This window comes from Hypanus sabinus, chromosome 5 (assembly GCF_030144855.1).
Source record: "Hypanus sabinus isolate sHypSab1 chromosome 5, sHypSab1.hap1, whole genome shotgun sequence".
Taxonomy (NCBI): Eukaryota; Metazoa; Chordata; class Chondrichthyes; order Myliobatiformes; family Dasyatidae; genus Hypanus; species Hypanus sabinus.
This window is the reverse complement of record NC_082710.1, coordinates 102,282,673-102,301,473: the sequence shown is the minus strand read 5'-3', so window position 1 is coordinate 102,301,473 and position 18,801 is coordinate 102,282,673. Positions and strand designations below refer to the sequence as shown.

Sequence of the window (18,801 nt, the reverse complement as noted above, 5' to 3'; positions counted from 1 at the left end):
ACAAGGATGTTGCCTGGATTTGGGAGCATGCCTTATGAGAACAGGTTGAGTTGAGCGACGGAGGATGAGAGGTGACCTGATAGATGTTTATAAGATGATGAGAGGTATTGATCGTGTGGATAGTCAGAGGCTTTTTCCCAGGGCTAAACCATTGCCACAAGAGGACACAGGTTTAAGGTGCCGGGTAGTAGGTACAGAGGAGATGTCAGAGGTAAGTTTTTTACTCAGAGAGTGGTGAGTGTGTGGAATGTGCCAGCAACAGTGGTGGAGGCGGATATGATTGGGTCTTTTAAGGGACTTTTAGATAGGTACATGGAGCTTAGAAAAATAGAAGGCTATGGGTAATCCTAGTAATTTCTAAGGTAGGGACATGTTTGGCACAACTTTGTGGGCCAAAGGGCCTGTATTGTGCTGTAGGTTTTCTATGTTTCTCAGGGGCTAAACTCAGGAAATGCAGCTGGTCCAGTTAGCGTACCACGAGAGCTATTGATGGCAGACCCTAAACTTTTGGTTGATAGACTATATACTTTGTTCTGCAACATATGAAACGAAGAAGATATGCAATATATGACACAAGAGTGGAAGGAAAGTCACATAATTAAACTTCCAAAGAAAGGTGACCTATGTCTGTGGTTGGAAAGGTGCTAAACAGAATTATTCAGCAACCCCTTCAATAAGCTGTTGACACAACATTAAGGGACCAGCAAGCTGGCTTTAAGAAAGATCAGGAAAGATCACTCCTGAACAGACTTTTTAGCTACCTTAAGGGTAATTATAGAACAGTCAATTGAATGGAATATTTCTCTTCACGTCAACTTGATTGACTATGAGAAAGCCTTCAATAGCTTAGAGAGAAACACCCTATGGAAACTTATTGAAATACTATGGAATACCAGCGAAGTTTATCAATATCATCCAGAACTCCTACAAAGACATGTCATGCAAAGTCATACATGCGGGAAAACAGTCAGAAAACATGAATGTCAACACAGGGATGAAGCAAAGATGTTTGATTTCACCTTTTCTGTTCCTGTTGGCAATAGACTGGATTATGAAAAATGCAATGGAATTCAGTGGACCATGTGACAGAAACTTGATGTCCTAGAGTTTGTAGATGACATCACCTTGCTGTCTAGCTCTAAGCAACAGATGCAAAAGAAATCAGCACTCCTGATCTCCAACTCCACCATGTTGGCTCTAAGACCAAATGTAGATAAAACAAAAGCGATGAAAATACACTTCACTAGCAATAGACCCAGTGGACCCATAGTGATAAGAGATACAACTCTGGAAGAAGTGACTTCATCTTGGAAGCATTGTGAGTATATATGGTAGAATGGATGAGGATGTTAAAGCCAGGATTAAAAAGGCATAGTAGCATTAAATGTCTTGAAGAAAGTGTGGACATCCAGAGTCATATCAAGGAAAATTAAAATCAGAACCTTCAACTCAAATGTTAAAACAATGCTCTTATCTGGCTCTGAAACCTAGAGAACAACAAATAAGACACTACAGGCTTCCGTTAACCAGTGCCTAAGAAGGATCCTAAAACATCAGATGGACTGATAAAGTAACCAACCAGATACTGTGGGGAAACAGCTACCAGGAATCTGTAGAGATACAAATGTACAAATGGAAATGGAGGTGGATTGGCCAAACCTTGAGGAAGCCAACCAACAACATCACCAGGCAGCTGTTAAAATGCAATCTGCAAGGAAAGAGATCAAAGGGATGTGCAAAGAGCACAGATTAGATGATAAGGACACTCCTGGTCTTCCCTTGAGAAACTGGCTCAGAACACAGGTCAATGGAGATGGGTGGTCATCAATGGCCTATGGTCCACTGGGAACTAAGGTCCTAAGAAGCAGAAGAGAAGAGTTATGTCCAGCAAACCAAAAGTGAAAGGTTATTGTGCCTATAATCTGTTCTTGTTCCCAAGTTCTGAAGGCCACGATGGTCACAGTTTACTTTGCAACCCTCAATAATCTGACTTCTGCAACCCTTCTCCCTTGTTTAATGTGGATATTTATGACACAGGGATGTACTTTCAATACATTTTCCAAACACCAATAATTACAACTTTTAAAATAATTATTTTTTTCCTTGGCAACGCACCAAGAATGACTTCAAGTCACCATGGAAACAGCTTTGAATTATTAGTCAAATCTCCCATAAACTGTTTTAAAGAGCTAACTTGTGGCTTTATCTGTTGTGTTTTGAAATATAGATTCATCCCTTAATGAAAATAGCCCATGAAGCAAAAGCTGAAAAATAATTTTCAAGACAAACCAGCTGTTGGTCAAAGGAAAAGCAGGGACTGTGAGGGACAGGCGAATACTAGCTGAAGTGTAAAAGAAGCTGACAAGAGGTCTAAAATTCCTAGGTGATATGAAGGAGCACAGACACAAGAATATATAGTACAGGCATTAAGAGAGAATTCAACTTGTGCAGTAGTGAGCATTTATTTCAATGTTGATTAAAATTTATGTAGGAATGACTAATTCAGTCTCACTAAAGAATTCCGCTATATATGCAGGCTCCATGGAATTATAGAATTTAAAGTTGAATTATCGTCACGACTTGACACACAAGTGTCATTCTGAAGAAAGCATGGCAGTGCCTCTACTTCCTTAGAAGTTTGTGAAGATTTAGAACTTTTACAAATTCTATAGATGTGTGGTGGAGATTATATTGATTGGTTTCACCAGAGCCTGATAAGGAAACAACAATGACCTTGCATGGAAAATGTTGCAAAATGTAACAGATACTGCCTAGACCAGGGGTCAGCAACCTTTACCACTGAAAGAGCCACTTGGACCCGTTTCCCACAGAAAAGAAAACACTGGGAGCCGCAAAACCCGTTTGACATTTAAAATGAAATAACACTGCATACAACGTTTTTTTTGCCTTTATGCTATGTATAAACAAACTATAATGTGTTGCATTTATGAAATTGATGAACTCCTGCAGAGAAAACGAAATTACATTTCTGCATGCAACAAAAACATTTTGAACTCCGAAAAAAAGACGTTGGGTTGAAAGTTACTTTTAAGTAAAATATTCAATGTCTATTTGAGTCCTTCTTGTATTTATGAAAAACGCCGAACTTAAATTTTCCGCCAGCAGCAAACCAAAAATAACGTCAGCCAGCTGTCATCCTGAAAAATGAAAGGACTATTTCACTGAACAATGAAAAAATATGAATATAAGTAAAATAATAGGCAATTAAAATATTTATCATACTTGGTTAATGGGATTTCTGCTCCTGGTCCTCAGCGCACAGCGTCTGCACATCAGGGCTGTATGATGTCACCTTCATCTTTACACAGGATCGCAAGCTGTCATCTGTGTGGTTTTCAATATCACTCCATTTGTGTTTCTGAGCAAGAACGGCCTTCTGACGGGCAACATCATCAAGGTCTGCTGTCAAGCGTCTAAACTTGGACACCCATATGTCTTTGTCGGCTATGTCGGCCAGTTCCATCTCAAGATCAGGTTGACTCACACCTGCCAATGCAGTCGTATTCAGTAGGGAAGGATCGATGCTTAAGGGAGTGACCGGGAAGGATAATGTGTTTTTTTCCTCTCTGAACTCACAGAAGCGTTTCCCAAACGATGTTTGCATTGCGATGATTGCAGAATGTAAATACTCCGAATTTATCATGTTGTGACCTTGTTTGAACTCTCTCAAATTGGGGAAGTGAGACAAAGTGCCTTTCTGTAAATCTCTGGCAAGCACTGTCAACTTGCGCTCGAATGCCAAGACATCCTCCAACATGTGCAGGGCTGTACGTCCTTTCCCCTGAAGAGCTGTGTTCAGCGTGTTCAGGTGCGCTGTCATGTCTACCATGAAGTGTAGCTTTTCCAGCCACTCTGGCTGTTCCAGCTCAGGAAAGGTGAGCCCTTTGCTGCCCAGGAAAGTTTTCACTTCTTCCAGACACGCGACAAAGCGTTTCAGCACCTTCCGTCTGGACAGCCAGCGATAAAAACACGTTGTAGCGGTGTCAGTAAACTGCAGTCAAAGATAGCTTTATTCGAACTAAACAGCCTTGCTTTTAAGCCTCCCTCAACCCAGCCCCCATGGACGCAGATGCTGCAAAAGACGCGTACTCACAAACCCCCGTAGGCTATCTCCCTTAGCCGGAATGCTGGCTGATTGTGAGCCATTTCGGATGTGGCAGGAAATGTGTCGCTACACTTAGGTTGTACAAGATCACCATAATTACATTTCAAAAGCTAACAAACTAACATAAAATACATTTTAATTAAATACTGACCAATTATTTCCCAAAGCCACAGGGAGCCGCAGCACAGAGGTGAAAGAGCCACAAATGGCTCGGGAGCCGCAGGTTGCCGACCCCCGGCCTAGACCACTACAGGTAAAGCCCTCCCTACTACTACACACATCTACATGGAGCTCTTTTGCTGTAATTCAGCATCCACCATCAAGGTCCCCACTACCCAGCCCATGTTCTCTTCTCGCTGTTGCCATCAGGAAGAGGTGAAGAGATACAGGAGCCTCAGGACTCACCCCACAAAGTTCAGGAACAGTTATTACCCCTCAATCATTGGCCTCTTCAACCAGAGGAGATAACTTCACTCGTTCCATCACTGAGTTGATCTCACAACCTATGCACTCACTTCCAAAGTCTCTTCATGTTCTTGATATTTATTGCTTATTTATTATTATTATTAATTAGTAATATTGTACTAATTAGTAGTACAATACTAAATTAGTAGTATTTGAACAGTTTGTTGACATTTGGACATTGGTTGCTCATCCTGTTGGGTGCAGTCTTTCATTGATTCTATTGTGTCTCGTGGATTTACTGTGTATGCCTGCAAGAAAATGAACCTCATGTGACATTGAAACCATTTGTCAATGGCCTATAGGTCTGCTTGTGTGGCAGCCCTCCTGATTGTCTGCAGCATTTAACCATATGCTTTCTTCAAGCATTGCTCTGAGCTTGCTGCTCACAGCAGATTGATTGGCATATGACAGCATTTTTTGATGACAAAATTACCTCAAAAGGCAAAACTTTATGAAGGCAGGAAAGTTACATCAAGTGGAAATGAGAGATACGAAGCAGGTTTGAATTTCATGGGGATGGGGGCAGGACTGCTCCTCTTAGACCTACTTTTCTTAACCCAACAATATTATAAACAACCTTTCCAAGAGCAGGAAGAGAAGGTTAATAGAAACATAATGAAAACATATAGATGATAGGATATTTGCTTGGATAAACTTAAGCAAATTAAACCCTTTTATTATAAGGTAGGTTGTTCCATTGGTATGTATTGAAAATAACTGAGATGAAAAGCAGAGCTCTATACAAAGTCTCAGTAATAACACAATAATAGCAGATCTTAGAATAACTTTAACTCATAATCCGCACCCTCTGCAACATCCACCATCATCAAAGAGATCCTACCTCTAAACACATCTTCACCACCCCCGCCCCATTCACTTTCCTCCAGAGTCGCTCCCTCTGTGATTTCCTTGTCCATTTGTCCTTCCCCACTAATCTCCCTGCCGGCATTTGTCCCTGCACGTGGCCTAACACCTGTCCATTTACCTCCTCCCTCACCTCCATTCAGAGTCCCAAACAGTCCTAACAGGTGAGGCAATACTTCACCTGCACATCTGCCAGGCTTATCTATTATATCCAGTGCTCCCAGTGCTGCCTGCTCTTCACTGGTGGAACCCATCGTAAATTGAGGGGCCGCCTCATCGAGTACCTTTGCTCCATTCAACAAAATCAGAACTTCCTGGTGGTCAGACATTTTTATTCTGTTTCCCATGCTCATTGCTGTTCCAACAGGTCAGTCCATGGCCTCCACTTGTGCCAAGATGAGGCCACCCTCAGGATGGAGGAGCAACACCCAATATTCCGTCTGGTTAGCCTCCAAACTGCTGCTACAAATATTGACTTCTCCTTCTGGTAAAATAAATTCACTCCCCTTTCCCTCTTCCTCTTTTCCTCACTGGCCTTTTACCACTTCTCACCTACCTTCTTCCTTCCCTTTCTGCTATTGTCCACTCTCAGAACCTACCAGATTCCTTCTTCTCCAACCCCATACCTTTTCTATTCACCTGGCTTCACCTATCACCTTCCAGCTAGTCATCAAGCCCATTGAATGTGTTGCTTTCTGATAAAGAAATGCCATCATTTCTATCTCTCAATTCTCCCATATGTCTGAAAATTATTTTCCTTCAAGCTTGAGCACCACAACTGGATCACTTATCAAAACAACTACAGTAAAATGTCTCGATACAGTTTTTCTTCATCAGTGTCAGTCTCTACTTGCTCTTTACTAATTGCACAGAATTGATTTAACATTTATACAGGTAAAAAAGTAATTTGTATTATTCAGTACAGTTCAAAGGCACTTTATAGAGGTAGATTGGAAGCAGGGCAGTAAAGATCTGTAGTTTGAAACAAAGCTTGTATTTTTAATATACTGAGTTGAGAAAATCTGCAGATGCTGGAAATCCAAATAACACACACAAAATGCTGGAGGAACTCAGCAGGCCAGGCAGCAAATCTATGGAAAAGAGTAAACAGCCAATGTTTCAGGCTGAGACCCTTCATCAGGACTCGGAAAAAAAGATGAGGAGTTAGAGCAAGAAGGTGAGGGGAGAGGAGGAAGAAGTACAAGGTGGTAGGCGGTAGGTGAAACTGGGAGAGGCGGAGGGATGAAGTAAAGAGATGGGAAGCTGATAGGTGAAAGAGGTAAAGGGCTAGAGAATGGGGTATCTGATAGGAGAGGATAGAGACCATAGAAGAGAGTGAAAAAGTACCAGAAATAGGTGAGAGAGTGAAACTGGAATAGGAATGGTGAAAGGGAGGCCATTGCTGGAAGTTTGAGAAATCAATGTTCATGCCATCAAGATGGGGAGGCTACCCAGAGGGAATATAAGGTGTTGCTCCTTCAACCTGAAAGAGGATGCCATGAACCGACATGTCGGAATGGGGATATGAAGTAGAACTGAAGTGGGTGGCCGCTAGGAGATCCCGCCTTTTCTGGCAGATGGAGCATAGGTGCTTGGCGAAGCTGCCTCCCAATCTATGTTGGGTCTCACTGATGTACAGGAGGCCACACCAGGAGTGCCGGACACAGTATATGACCCCAACAGACTCACAGGTGAAGTGTTGATACACTTGGAAGGACTGTTTGGGGCCCTGAATGGTAGTGAAGGAGTACATTTTTCTGGTGAATGAAGAATAGGTGCTCAGCAGAGCAGTCTCATCTATGTCAGGATGGAAAGACAGTAGTATAACACATATCAAATTTACCACTTGCTGGAGCCATGTGTCCTGTGCTGTGCCTTTATGATGATAACGAGTCACATTAGTGGGAGTGTGGTAAAAGCAAAGGGAATACATTACATATTCATGCTTATTTTGTGGCAGTTTGTAGCTTGGGACCAGCAGAACTCATATCTTTGCTGACCATGCTTAATTAAATGCTAATGTTTAATAAGGGATCGGAATAGGGAACTCTAACTCTTCAGAGCTGTGGACATACCAAGCAAGTATAACATCTCTGTGAGGGTTGCAGGCTGGTGGCAATTGTTTGGTTTTGACGTCGGAGCAAAGTTTTGCTGCTGCACCAGTGATCAGTGTCATCGCTTATTTATATAACCACCATGAGTATAAGTGACGTACGGCTGTGATAGAAAAAAATGCCACGATATTGTGCACTGACTTGAGAAACAAACATGTAGACTAACCTTGCCTCTTAGACATAAGCAGACTCTCTCTAAAGATTTCAAAGTGAAGGAAACATCGAGATGTTCTCTGTGGTCGTGCTGATAAATAAACGCTTGTGAATACAAAGTGAAACGTAATAGAAGTACAGACCATGAACTATCAAATCCTTTTTGGGCTAGAGTTACATAAAATAGAAATTGAAAGGAAGTTGGATTAGTGTATAGCTCTATTTTGTACAGAATTAACAAGTGAAACATTTAAGAGTACATTCTCCAGCTGTGATGTTATTGCTCATGATGGGTTTGTCATACTTTACACTGTATCCATATTTTCAATGGTCAGATCCACAGATTAGTGGCAAAATGGATAAATTTAAGGGGAATGCAGCCATTCAAATTTCACTCATCTTGTGTGGATCAAAATTTAATGTGTTTGTACATGAAGATTCATTTAAATATGGAAATATATTTCAAAATACATGAATAGCACCGTCTGATTTCCTGTCTGTTGTATTGATTCTGAATCTTCCTGCCCATCTGGAGGTGACAGATGCTCTTCTTGGCCTGCTAAACAGAAAAGGTAGAAGTGTTGAATATGAATTTTGTACTTGTGAAACAAAACAGTGGTGGATAGCCAATGGTTTTGTTTTATAGACAAAAAGAACACATGTAAGGTGTTTTTGCTTGCCAGAAAAATGTAACAGTACCAAAAGATATCATGAAATATGGCTTTGAATATTAATAATTATTCCAACAATAACTTCCCAGATAAATGCTTCATAATGCAGATTCAAACTATTTTTTCTCCAACAATAGTTACAAATTGATGTAGCATACAGGGGCTCCCTGAATTACGAATGACTAGACTTATGAAAATGTGACCATATGTAAAATGCTCCCTTACATTTGTAAAGTAATTTTCAAGCTAGTAATATCACTAATATTATTATTAGTAATAATAATACTTATTAATTATACCATCATACAACATATTATAATTGGGTACATCACATTAGTTTAATTAGGAGTACTGTTTAGTTGATTATTCAATGAAGTATAAGAATTATTGAAACTATGTGCAGTGCAATACCCTATGGGTTACTACAGAAAATGCATTTCCGACATACTGAGAAATTGGCTATTAGGAATGCAGCACTTATGTAACCCAGGGGCTGCATACATAAGCCCTAAATTTATTTCTAGTCAATCCACACAGTGATGCTAAAGACTAAAACACGTTATTGTTTTTCTTGTTTCTTTTGAGGAGTGGTGCCTTGGTTTATATTTCACCTCACCAGATAGTTTTTACTGTGTCTGCAATGTCAGCACATGAGAGATGTCAATCCGAGCAGAACACTGCTATAGAATTGTAAAATGTGGAAGGAGACTTACTTGCCTATGCTCTATTTTTATATTAATTTAATACTATTCTTTACACTTAATCTCTCTACAGAGCCGGTTTTCTTTACATCTTTAAGAGCACTATTCTATTAGGCCGTTACAAGAATGCCATGACTATTTTTCATCAGGCTGTTAGGCAATGAATGAATAACGATCCACACTCACCAGCACAGTAAACATGATAATGTTATTCCTATTGTCAACAGGCACACACTTTTCACATCAATGCAAATTAGAAAAAAACTGGCTTAGAAATCAGCAGCACACACAAAATGCTGGAGGGACACAGCAGGTCAGGCACTATCTATGGGCATGAATAAACAGTTGACCATTTAAGACCGAGACACTTCTTCAGTACTGGAAAGGAAGGGGGAAGATGCCAGAATAAAAAGGTGGGGTGAGGAGAAGGAGGAGAGCTAGAAGGTGATAGGAGAAGCTAGGCACGTAGGAAAGATAAAGGGCTAGAGAGGAATGAATCTGATAGAAGAAAGTGGACTACAGAAGAAAGAGAAGGAGGAGGGTCACATTTACTGGCAGATTATTAATGACTGATTAATAAATATCTGGAGATTGATCCTGGTGACTTACATCTATGCCCCCTCATGCCTTAAGTTTATATCCATATTAATTGCTTGACATTGGTAGCAACAATCAAGGAAATTTCAGAAATATGCAAATCTAGGAATGAAATATTGAAAAAATTAGAACTATTATATAGTTATACTGAAACCTTCCAGCATACTGCATCTGTAATAGAACACAATTAGACCAGAAAAATAAAACAGCAAGTAATTTTCAGTGCAAAGTGATTATGGCGCTTACAGATTTGGTAGATGATGGTGATTAGGACTGTGTCAGTTTGTACAAGGATCAAACAGACGGAGGGAAGCAGCTGTTCTTGAACATGGTGATGCGGGACTTCAAGCTTCTGTACTTCCTGTCTGATGGTAGCTGTGAGAAGATGATATGGCCTGGAAGGTGTGGACCTTTGATGATGGAAGTTGCCTTCTTGAAGCTTAGCTTCTTGTAGCTGTTACCAATGGTAGTGTTGTCACGTGGCCAAGTGGTTAAGGCATTTGTCTAGTTATCTGAAGGTTGCTAGTTCAAGCCTTGGCTGAGACTGTGTGTGTATCCTTGAGCAAGACACTTAACTATACATTGCTCTGCAACAACACTGGTGCCAACACCTAATGCCCTTCCCTTGGACAACATTGGTGGCATGGAGAGGGGAGACTTGCAGCTGGGCAAAAAAAAGGTTTTTTTTATTGTCAACAGGCATACACTTTTCCCATCAATGCAAATTAGAAAAGACTGGCTTAGAAATCAGCAGCACACACAAAATGCTGGAGGGACACAGCAGGTCAGGCACTATCTATGGGCCTGAATAAACAGTTGACCATTTAAGACCATAAAAAAAAACCTTGCCCAGACTTGCACCCTGGAAACCTTCCAAGGTGCAAACCCATGGTCTATCCTAATGGAGGCCTACACACACACCAATGGGATGTGCCCATGATGCATCAGTCTAAGTCCACTTCTCCCTGCAATTTCTTACATTCCTGTACACTTGAATTATTAGTGATCATTCTACAGTATGACAAAACCACTCAGAATACTTTTAACAGTTGAAGATATTTTTAACTTTTAAACATTTGAAGATGTTTATTAGAGTATTCAGTGACAAGCCAGACCTCCTTAACCCCCTAAGAAAATTTAGACACTGGTGTGCCTTCCTTGTGATTGTTTCTAACTGCAGGAATCTAATGTTGACTCCTCAGCACTGATCCCCTCATGTAACTAGTTCCCCTTCCGAAAATCAGAAAATCATCTCTTTAGTTTTACTGACACGTGCAGAGGGTTGTCGTTGTGACACCATTCAACCAGGTGTCCTTTCTTGCTCCTATGTGCTGTCTTAGCATCTCCTGTGTTTCATCATACAACAGTGGTGTCATCAGCAAGATTTTATTTGGCATTGGAGCTGTGCTTAGGCACACAGTCATGTGAGCAAGGTCTAAGCATGCAGCCTTGAAATCTAACATGTTGATGGTCAGCAAGGAGGAGATGTTGTTACTCGCCCTCACTGACTGAGATCTGCTGATGAGGGGTTCAAGTATCCAGATGCAGTCGGAGCAATGGAGACTCAGGTCTTGACGTTGTTGATGAGTTTGGATGAGATAATTGTGTTGAATGCTGAGCGGTAGTCAAAGAACATAGAACAGTACAACACAGTACAGGCCCTTCAGCCCATGATGTTGTATTGGGCCTGTAATCTACTTTAATATCAGCCCCTCCCCTCCCACATAGATCTTCATCCTTCTTTCTTCATTGCCCAATGTATAACAATAAGCCAGATGAATTCTTATCATCCAGACAGTTCAAGGAAGTGTGGAGAGCTGGAGAAGTCACATCTGCTGTTAACTGGTTATGTCAGAATGCACACTGAAATGGATCCAGCTCATCTCTAAGGCAGAAGTTGATTGGTGCCATAAACCCACCATTATATTCGGTGTAAGTGTAACTGGATGGTAATCATTGAGGTAGGTCACCATGCTCTTCTTGGGCACAGGTACAGTAGATGTCCTTTTGAAGCTGGGGTACAGAGCCGAGAGGTTGAATGCGTCCATAAAGTCCATCTGTTTGGTCTATAGGGATGATTAGTATCTAGCCAGGTATGCTGTCTGGTCCAGATGTTTTTCTTGGAGGATGCCTGGATGTGGGCCTGAGGCCCTCCATTGGTCATCACAGATGTTGTGTCCAGCTGTCTACGTGATACACAACCTTAGGGACTTCAGCTCTGGATTTTTTCTCAGGGTTTACTCCCGAAGCCTTCCCCATGAGTGCGTACAGCTGCAAGGCAGTGGAGGTTTGAGATCAGAGTTTTCCTTCTCCTAGATAAGCTGGCAATCCCATGTTGAGCCCCACCTGCCCGAAGTGACTGGTTTTAAGGCACCAGTAATCCAGCTTTTCCCTTTCTTCTATCAGTAGTAATGGTTCAGCTGGACTTAGTAGCTAAGTCACACGTGAAGCCCAGGAGCTGGATTTGGTTTTCAGAGGCTATTTGAGCATTTAATAGGTAGTGGGAGCTTATCCCCATTACCACACTTCGCTTTAACAACCTTAAGTAAGAATGTCTACTTAAGAGACTGAAATTAAAGTCAGTCTGGATGTTGCCTGGATTGGGGAGCACGCCTTATGAGAATAGGTTGAATTAATTTGGCCTTTTCTCCTTGGAGCAATGGAGGATGAGAGGTGACCTGACAAAGGTGTATAAGATGATGAGAAGCATTGATTGTGTGGATAGTCAGAGGCTTTTTCCCAAGGCTGAAATAGCTAACAAGAGAGGGCACAGTTTTAAGATGCTTGGAAGCAGGCACAGAGGAGATGTCAGGGGTAAGTTTTTTTACATGGAGAGTGGTGAGGGAATGGGCTGTCGGCAACAGTGGTGGAGGCGGATGCAATAGGGTCTTTTAAGAGACTTCTGGATAGGTACATGGAGCTTAGAAAAATAGAGGCCTATGGATAACACTAGGTAATTTATAAAGTAAGTACATGTTTGGCACAACATTGTGGGCCGAAGGGCCTGTATTGTGCTGTAGGGTTTCTATATTTAAAGTATCATCCAGAGATTAGTGGGTTTGTTTGGGTGTGTCAAACTCTCCCTTTCAAATTGTGTGTAAAATACATTGAGTTCATTCAGGAGTGATGGGTCTTTAACTCCTGTGCTACTTGATCTCACATTGCAGGAAATTATATTGTTTAAACCCTGTGACATAATCTGAAAATAAGCACAGACCATATAGTATTTGCCAGTTATTTCACTCAGACACTAACAGGAGCATGTCTGTCACCTAGGGAGCAAATACTTGAATATGACTGCAGAACACAGTGTTCAATTCCAGTAATCACCCAGGGAAGTTATTATCGGGATAAACAAGATTATTGCCATAATTTGGGTGAAGTAATGGCAATAGTCTAGGAAATTTCCTAGCTCTCAGTGACATGAAAAGGAAATTGTAATTTTATAGCATAGCATTAATTTTCAGCTGAACCAGACAGCTGATTCTGTGCATGCAGTTTGATCCATGCACTTCACGATGAATTGCTTAGAATAGTTTCAGCCACCATTTTGTAAACTGGAAGAAATATTATGAATATGAAATATGAAATATAAATATTTCATATTTCATAGAGTTTATGCTTTGTATTCATCCAGTAATTTGCACATATTCTTAAATTAATATTTTACCTGTTAATATTACTTACTAATATTTTAGCAGTTTCTGGATTTCCAGTTAAAGTTCATTTGCAAACTCACAAATTCAATATTTTTCATAAGTTAGTACAAACATTGCTTTGGATTGGAAATATTTTTTCTCTGGCAGTAAAAAATAAGCTTTCCATATATTTGAACATGGTGCATGTTTTTTCAATGCAGCATGTATGTGAAACCTTGGACACTATTTAGTGAAGCTACTGTAATGGAAATAGAATACATGATAAATTTGCATATACCTCAAATTCCGAAGTTAGAAAGTTTCCTCTATCACACTGTGTCTTTTGGAATATAGAACATAGAACATAGAAATCTAAAGCACATTACAGGTCCTTTGGCCCACAATGTTGTGCTGACCATGTAACTTAGCTTAGAAATTGCCTAGAATTTCCCTATTGCATAGCATAGCCCTCTATTTTTCTAAGCTCCATGTACCTATCTAAGAGTCTCTTAAAAGACCCTATTGCATTCGACTCTACCACTGTCATCGGCAGTGCGTTCCATGCACTCACTACTCTCTGTGTGGAAAAACTTACCTCTGACATCCACCTTGTACCGACTTCAAGCACCTTAAAACTATGCCTCCTCGGGTTAGCCATTTCAGCCCTGGGAAAATGCCTCTGGTTGTCCACACAATCACAAATGTGTAAAACACTAATGTTCTACATATTAGTTAAAGTTAAAGTCTGTCCCCCAGCCGGATAGGACTCCAGTCTATCATGAGGTTCCACATATTAGAATTAGTGTTTATGTCCGCATTTATTTATTATTCATCTGTCTAGCTATCTATTTATTTACTCATTCACTATTTAGTTATTTGCTCACTCGGAGTTTATTTATTTGTTTGTTTATCTGTCTGTTTATTTATTTACATATAGAGATACAGTGCTGAACAGGCCCTTCCAGCCCTTTGAGCCATGCCACCCAGCAACCCCTCAATTATCCCAGGCCCAATCACGGGACGACCTAGAATGACCAATTAACCCTCCAACTGGTACCTTTGGGACTCTGGGAGGAATCTGGAGGAGAGGCACATGGTCAGCGGGAGAACAACTCCTTACAGAGAGCGGCAGGAATTGTTTGGCTCTGAAAGCTAAGCACCAAAGGTATTTAAACTCCAAACTGCTTAGTGCAAAACTGACAGGATTGAATCTGCTGCCTGTTTATTGTATTTACCAGTGCTGGGTAGCCACATTACCATATGTGCTTTCAGCATCTGTAACTTCTGAAGGTACTCCTGGAAGAAGTAATTTATTATTCATTTATCTATCTTTTCTAAGCTTCAGACTGAAAGATATACGCAGAAGATCAGTATTTCATAGTAAAAATATATCACAAAATATGAACAATTTTCCCAAAACTTTCTTCATATAGGAACCCGCAGAGACAGGCAGTGAGCCCATTGTAAAGACCACTGCACAGATTGTTGGATCTGGCAAATAAGACCTAATATTTAAGAACTGTCAGTTCCGCTGTCCCCACTGTTTCTGTTCTCAGGATGAAACACACCGTACGACTATAACACATAGCAGCAGAATTAGGCAATTTGGCCAGCCAAGTCTGGTCTGCCATTCCATCATGGGTGATTTATTATTCCTCTCAACCCCATTCCCCTGCATGTAACCTTTGATGCCCTTACTAATCAAGAACTGATCAACCTCCACTTTAAATACACCCAATGATTTGGCCTCCACAGCTGTCTAAGACAGTGAATTCCCCAGATTCACCATCCTCTGGCTAAAAAAAAATCTTCTTATTTCTGTTTCAAATGGACGTTGTTCTGTTCTGAAGCTGTACCTAGACTCCCTCCCCAGTATAGGAAACAGCCTCTGCACATCCACTCTGTCTAGGTTTTTCAATATTCAATAGGTTTCACTGAGATTACCCCTCCAATCAGTACATGTCTAGATCATCAACCGCTCCTCATACATTAGCCCTTTCATTCCTGGGATCATTCTTCTGAACATCCTCTGGACTCTCTCCAGTGCTGGCACATCCCTTCTCAGATAAGGGGCCCAAGACTGTTCATAGCACACTAAGTATGATATGACCAATACCTTATTAAGCTTTAGCATTACATCCTTGCTTTTATATTCTAGTCCTCTCATTTGTCTTTCCATTCTTGCCATTTGAGACTATCTGAGATATCCTCCTTCTTCAAAGTTCTCAGTTTCTCTGTCTCTGTTGCATCTGTTCTGAGGATAAAGCTTTCCGTTCTAGAAACTCTGATCTGCCCTTTTACAAAGAACAGGGTTCTCCTTCCACCATCATTGATGCTGCCCTCACCTGCATCTCCTCCATTTCCTGCACATCACTCTCCTGCCCTCCTTTCCGCCGTCATAGCAGGGATAAGGTTTCTCTGGTCCTTAGTTACCAGCTCACGAACCTCTGCATCCAACACATCACTCTCTGCAACTTGCACATCTAAAACAGGATTCCACCACTTAGCTCCTCTTTCCCTCCCCCAGCTCTCTGGTTTCCATAGGGATCACTCTCTTCTTGATTCCCTTGTCCAGTAGTTCCTCCACAATGGTCTCCCTCATGGCACTTAACCCTTTTAGCAGTACAGCCACTACTCCTGCCCCTACACCTCTTCCGTCACCTCCATTCAGGGCACCAAACTTTCCAGGTGAGATGACAGACCTGCAAGTCGGTGGGAGTTGTCTACTGTATCTGGGGGTCCTGGTGTGGCCTGTTCTGCAATGGTGAGACCTGACATAGATCAGGCTGAGCACCTTTGCTCCATCCTCTGCAAAAGGCAGGATTTCCCAGTGGCCATTCATTTCAATTCTACTTCCCATTCCCATTCTGACATGTTGGTCCAAAGTCCCACCCCTACTGCTAAGATGAGGTCTCACTCAACTGGGAGGAGCAACACCTTATATTACGTCTGTGCAGCCTCCAACTGAATGGCATAAACATTGATTTCTCTAATTTCTGGTAATTCCTCTCCTTTTTCCTCCACTGTTTTACTATTCTCTATTTTGGTTCTCCTCTTACCCCTTCTCTTCTGCTCACCTGCCTATCACCTCTCTCAGTAAGTAAGTATGCCCCTCTTACTTCCTGTATTCCTATACAATTCTTCCCTAACCTTCCCTATTCGATTCCTTCCTCTCCAGCCCTTTACCTCTTCCACCTATCACTTCCCAGCAACTTACGTCATCCTCTTTCCCCCACCCACCCACCTTCCCGTTCACCTGGTTTCACCTATCACTTGCAGCATGTACTCCTTCTTCTTCTTAGTCTGGCTTCAGCTCCCTTCGGTGCCAGTCCTGCTGAAGGGTCTTGGCCCAAAACATTGACTTTATTGATGCTGCTTGACTTGCTGAGTTCCTCCAGCATTTCAAAGTTCTCAGGGTTCACTATTACCTATCAAAGTACAAAGTTTCAAAGTAAATTTATTATCAGAGTACATACATATCAGCATAAACAACCCCTGAGGTTGATTTTCTTCCAGGCATACTCAGTAAATCCATGATAGGATAGTAACCATAATACCTTCATAGAAGCACTAACTTGGGCATTCAACCAGTGTGCAAAAGACAATAAGCTGTACAAATACAAAAAGAAATAAATAATAATAAATAAATACATAAGCAATAAATATCAAGAACATGAGATGAAGAATCCAGAACATGAAATTAATTTTGCGTGTGTTACTCAAGAGTTCCAGCACCTGCAGAATCTCTCGTGTTTACCAAAGAATATCGAGTCCTTTTGGTGCAGGGACTAATACCATGCAAGTCAGGGGCAAGTCTAGTTGCCAATCTTCACAGCATCCAGTGGCACTAAGGTCAGGTCTGATTTTCCACTTTTGTGAAACTTTGCGTTCTAAAGCTTACATATATCTCCCGGTTTTATTTCATTTCTACTGGTTAAAATTTACTTTGCATAACTCTCGTTTTATTCCTGCTGCCACGTTTAATGTTATGTACTATATGTCATGTCTGAAGCAAGCTAATTATAATGGGCTAGAGGTAACTGAAAGTGATAGTAAGCAATGAATGAGGAATATTTACCTGACATATAGTATTTCTTCACTTCTATTTCAATTGAGGCATACAGTAAATGCTTATTGCAACAATATTCTCCAGCTTTACATACATATCAGCATTATTTTTCTGCTCGGTTTATACAGTGCCATAAAAGCTGAATTTGATGGAGAAAATTTAACCCAAAGTTGCATCAGAAACCAGTCAGGAGTTCAGAATCTAGATTTCTTTGTAAATGCGTAAATGTGTAATAGGAATTTATTTTCCTACTGGGCCAGCTTTCTGTTTGTATTATTTGTAGTTCCACTGGCATTGTCACAACCAAATTTTAGTCAAGTACTTCACTTCCGAAACACAAGAAACTATGCAGATGCTGGAAATCCAGAACAACACATGCATAATGCTGAAGGTAGGCTGCAGGTCAGGCAGCATCTATGGAAATAAATTAACAGTCAATGTTTCAGGCTGAGACCCTTCTTCAGGACTGGAAAGGGGAAAGGTGCCAGAATAGAAAGGTAGGGCAGGGGAAGGAGGATTAGCTAAAAAAATGGTAGGTGAAGCCAGGTGGGTGGGAAAGGTAAAAAGCTGGAAAAGAAGCATTCTGATAGGAGTGGTGTGGACCATGGGAGGAAGGGAAAAGAAGAGGCATCAGGGAAAAGTGATAGGCAAGTGAGGAAAAGACATGAGAGGCCAAAGTGGTGAATAGAAGAAGAGGGAAGGGGGAGGCAAAGAGGAGGCCATGGACTGACATGTCAGTGTGTGTGACATTAGGAATTAAAATGGTTGGCCACCAGGACATTCTGTTCTTGACAGACGGAGTGTAAGTGCTTGACAAAGCATTCCTCCAATTTACGTCAGCTTCACTAAAGTAGAGAAAGCGGCATTGGCAGCATAGGATACAGCTGAAGATCTCAACAGATTTGCAGGTGAAATGTTGTCTCACTTGGAAGGACTGTTTGGGGCCCTGAATGGAGGTGAGTGAGGCAGCAAATGGGCAGTTGTAGCATTTCAGTCACTCACAGGATATATGCCAGGAGGGAGATTAACGGGGTGAGGCAAATGGACAAGGGGATCACAGAGGGACTGATCCCTGCAGAAAGCAGAGAGCAGAGAGGAGGTAAAGATCTGTTTGGTGGTAGGATCCTGTTGAAGATGGCAGAAGTTGCAAAGAGTGATGTGTTGAATGTGGGGACTCATGGAGGCAACGGAAAGATGGCGTGAGTGCAGGTGTCTGGCAAACAGAGAAGAAGTAATGATCAATTGTGGAGGAAGGAACACACTGATTTTTGAAGAAAGAGGACATCTCTATTGTCCGGGAAAGGAAATCCTCATCCTGGGAATATAAGGAGTGGAGATGAAGGAACTGAGAAAAGGGAACAGCATTTTTATAGGAGACAGGGTGGAAAGAGGTTTGGGGGTTG

General features: G+C 41.3%; 1 protein-coding gene across 1 annotated transcript in view; it reads right to left on the bottom strand.

The window, feature by feature from the left end:
* Nucleotides 1–2,884: 2,884 nt before the first annotated feature.
* LOC132393736 (general transcription factor II-I repeat domain-containing protein 2-like) overlaps nt 2,885–18,801 on the bottom strand; it is a 171,642-nt gene continuing 155,725 nt past the window's right edge. The window contains exon 2 of the mRNA XM_059969135.1: nt 2,885–4,012. Within this exon, the coding sequence (XP_059825118.1) occupies nt 3,248–4,012 (765 nt within the window). The 3' untranslated portion in view covers nt 2,885–3,247. The remainder of the gene's footprint in view (nt 4,013–18,801) is intronic.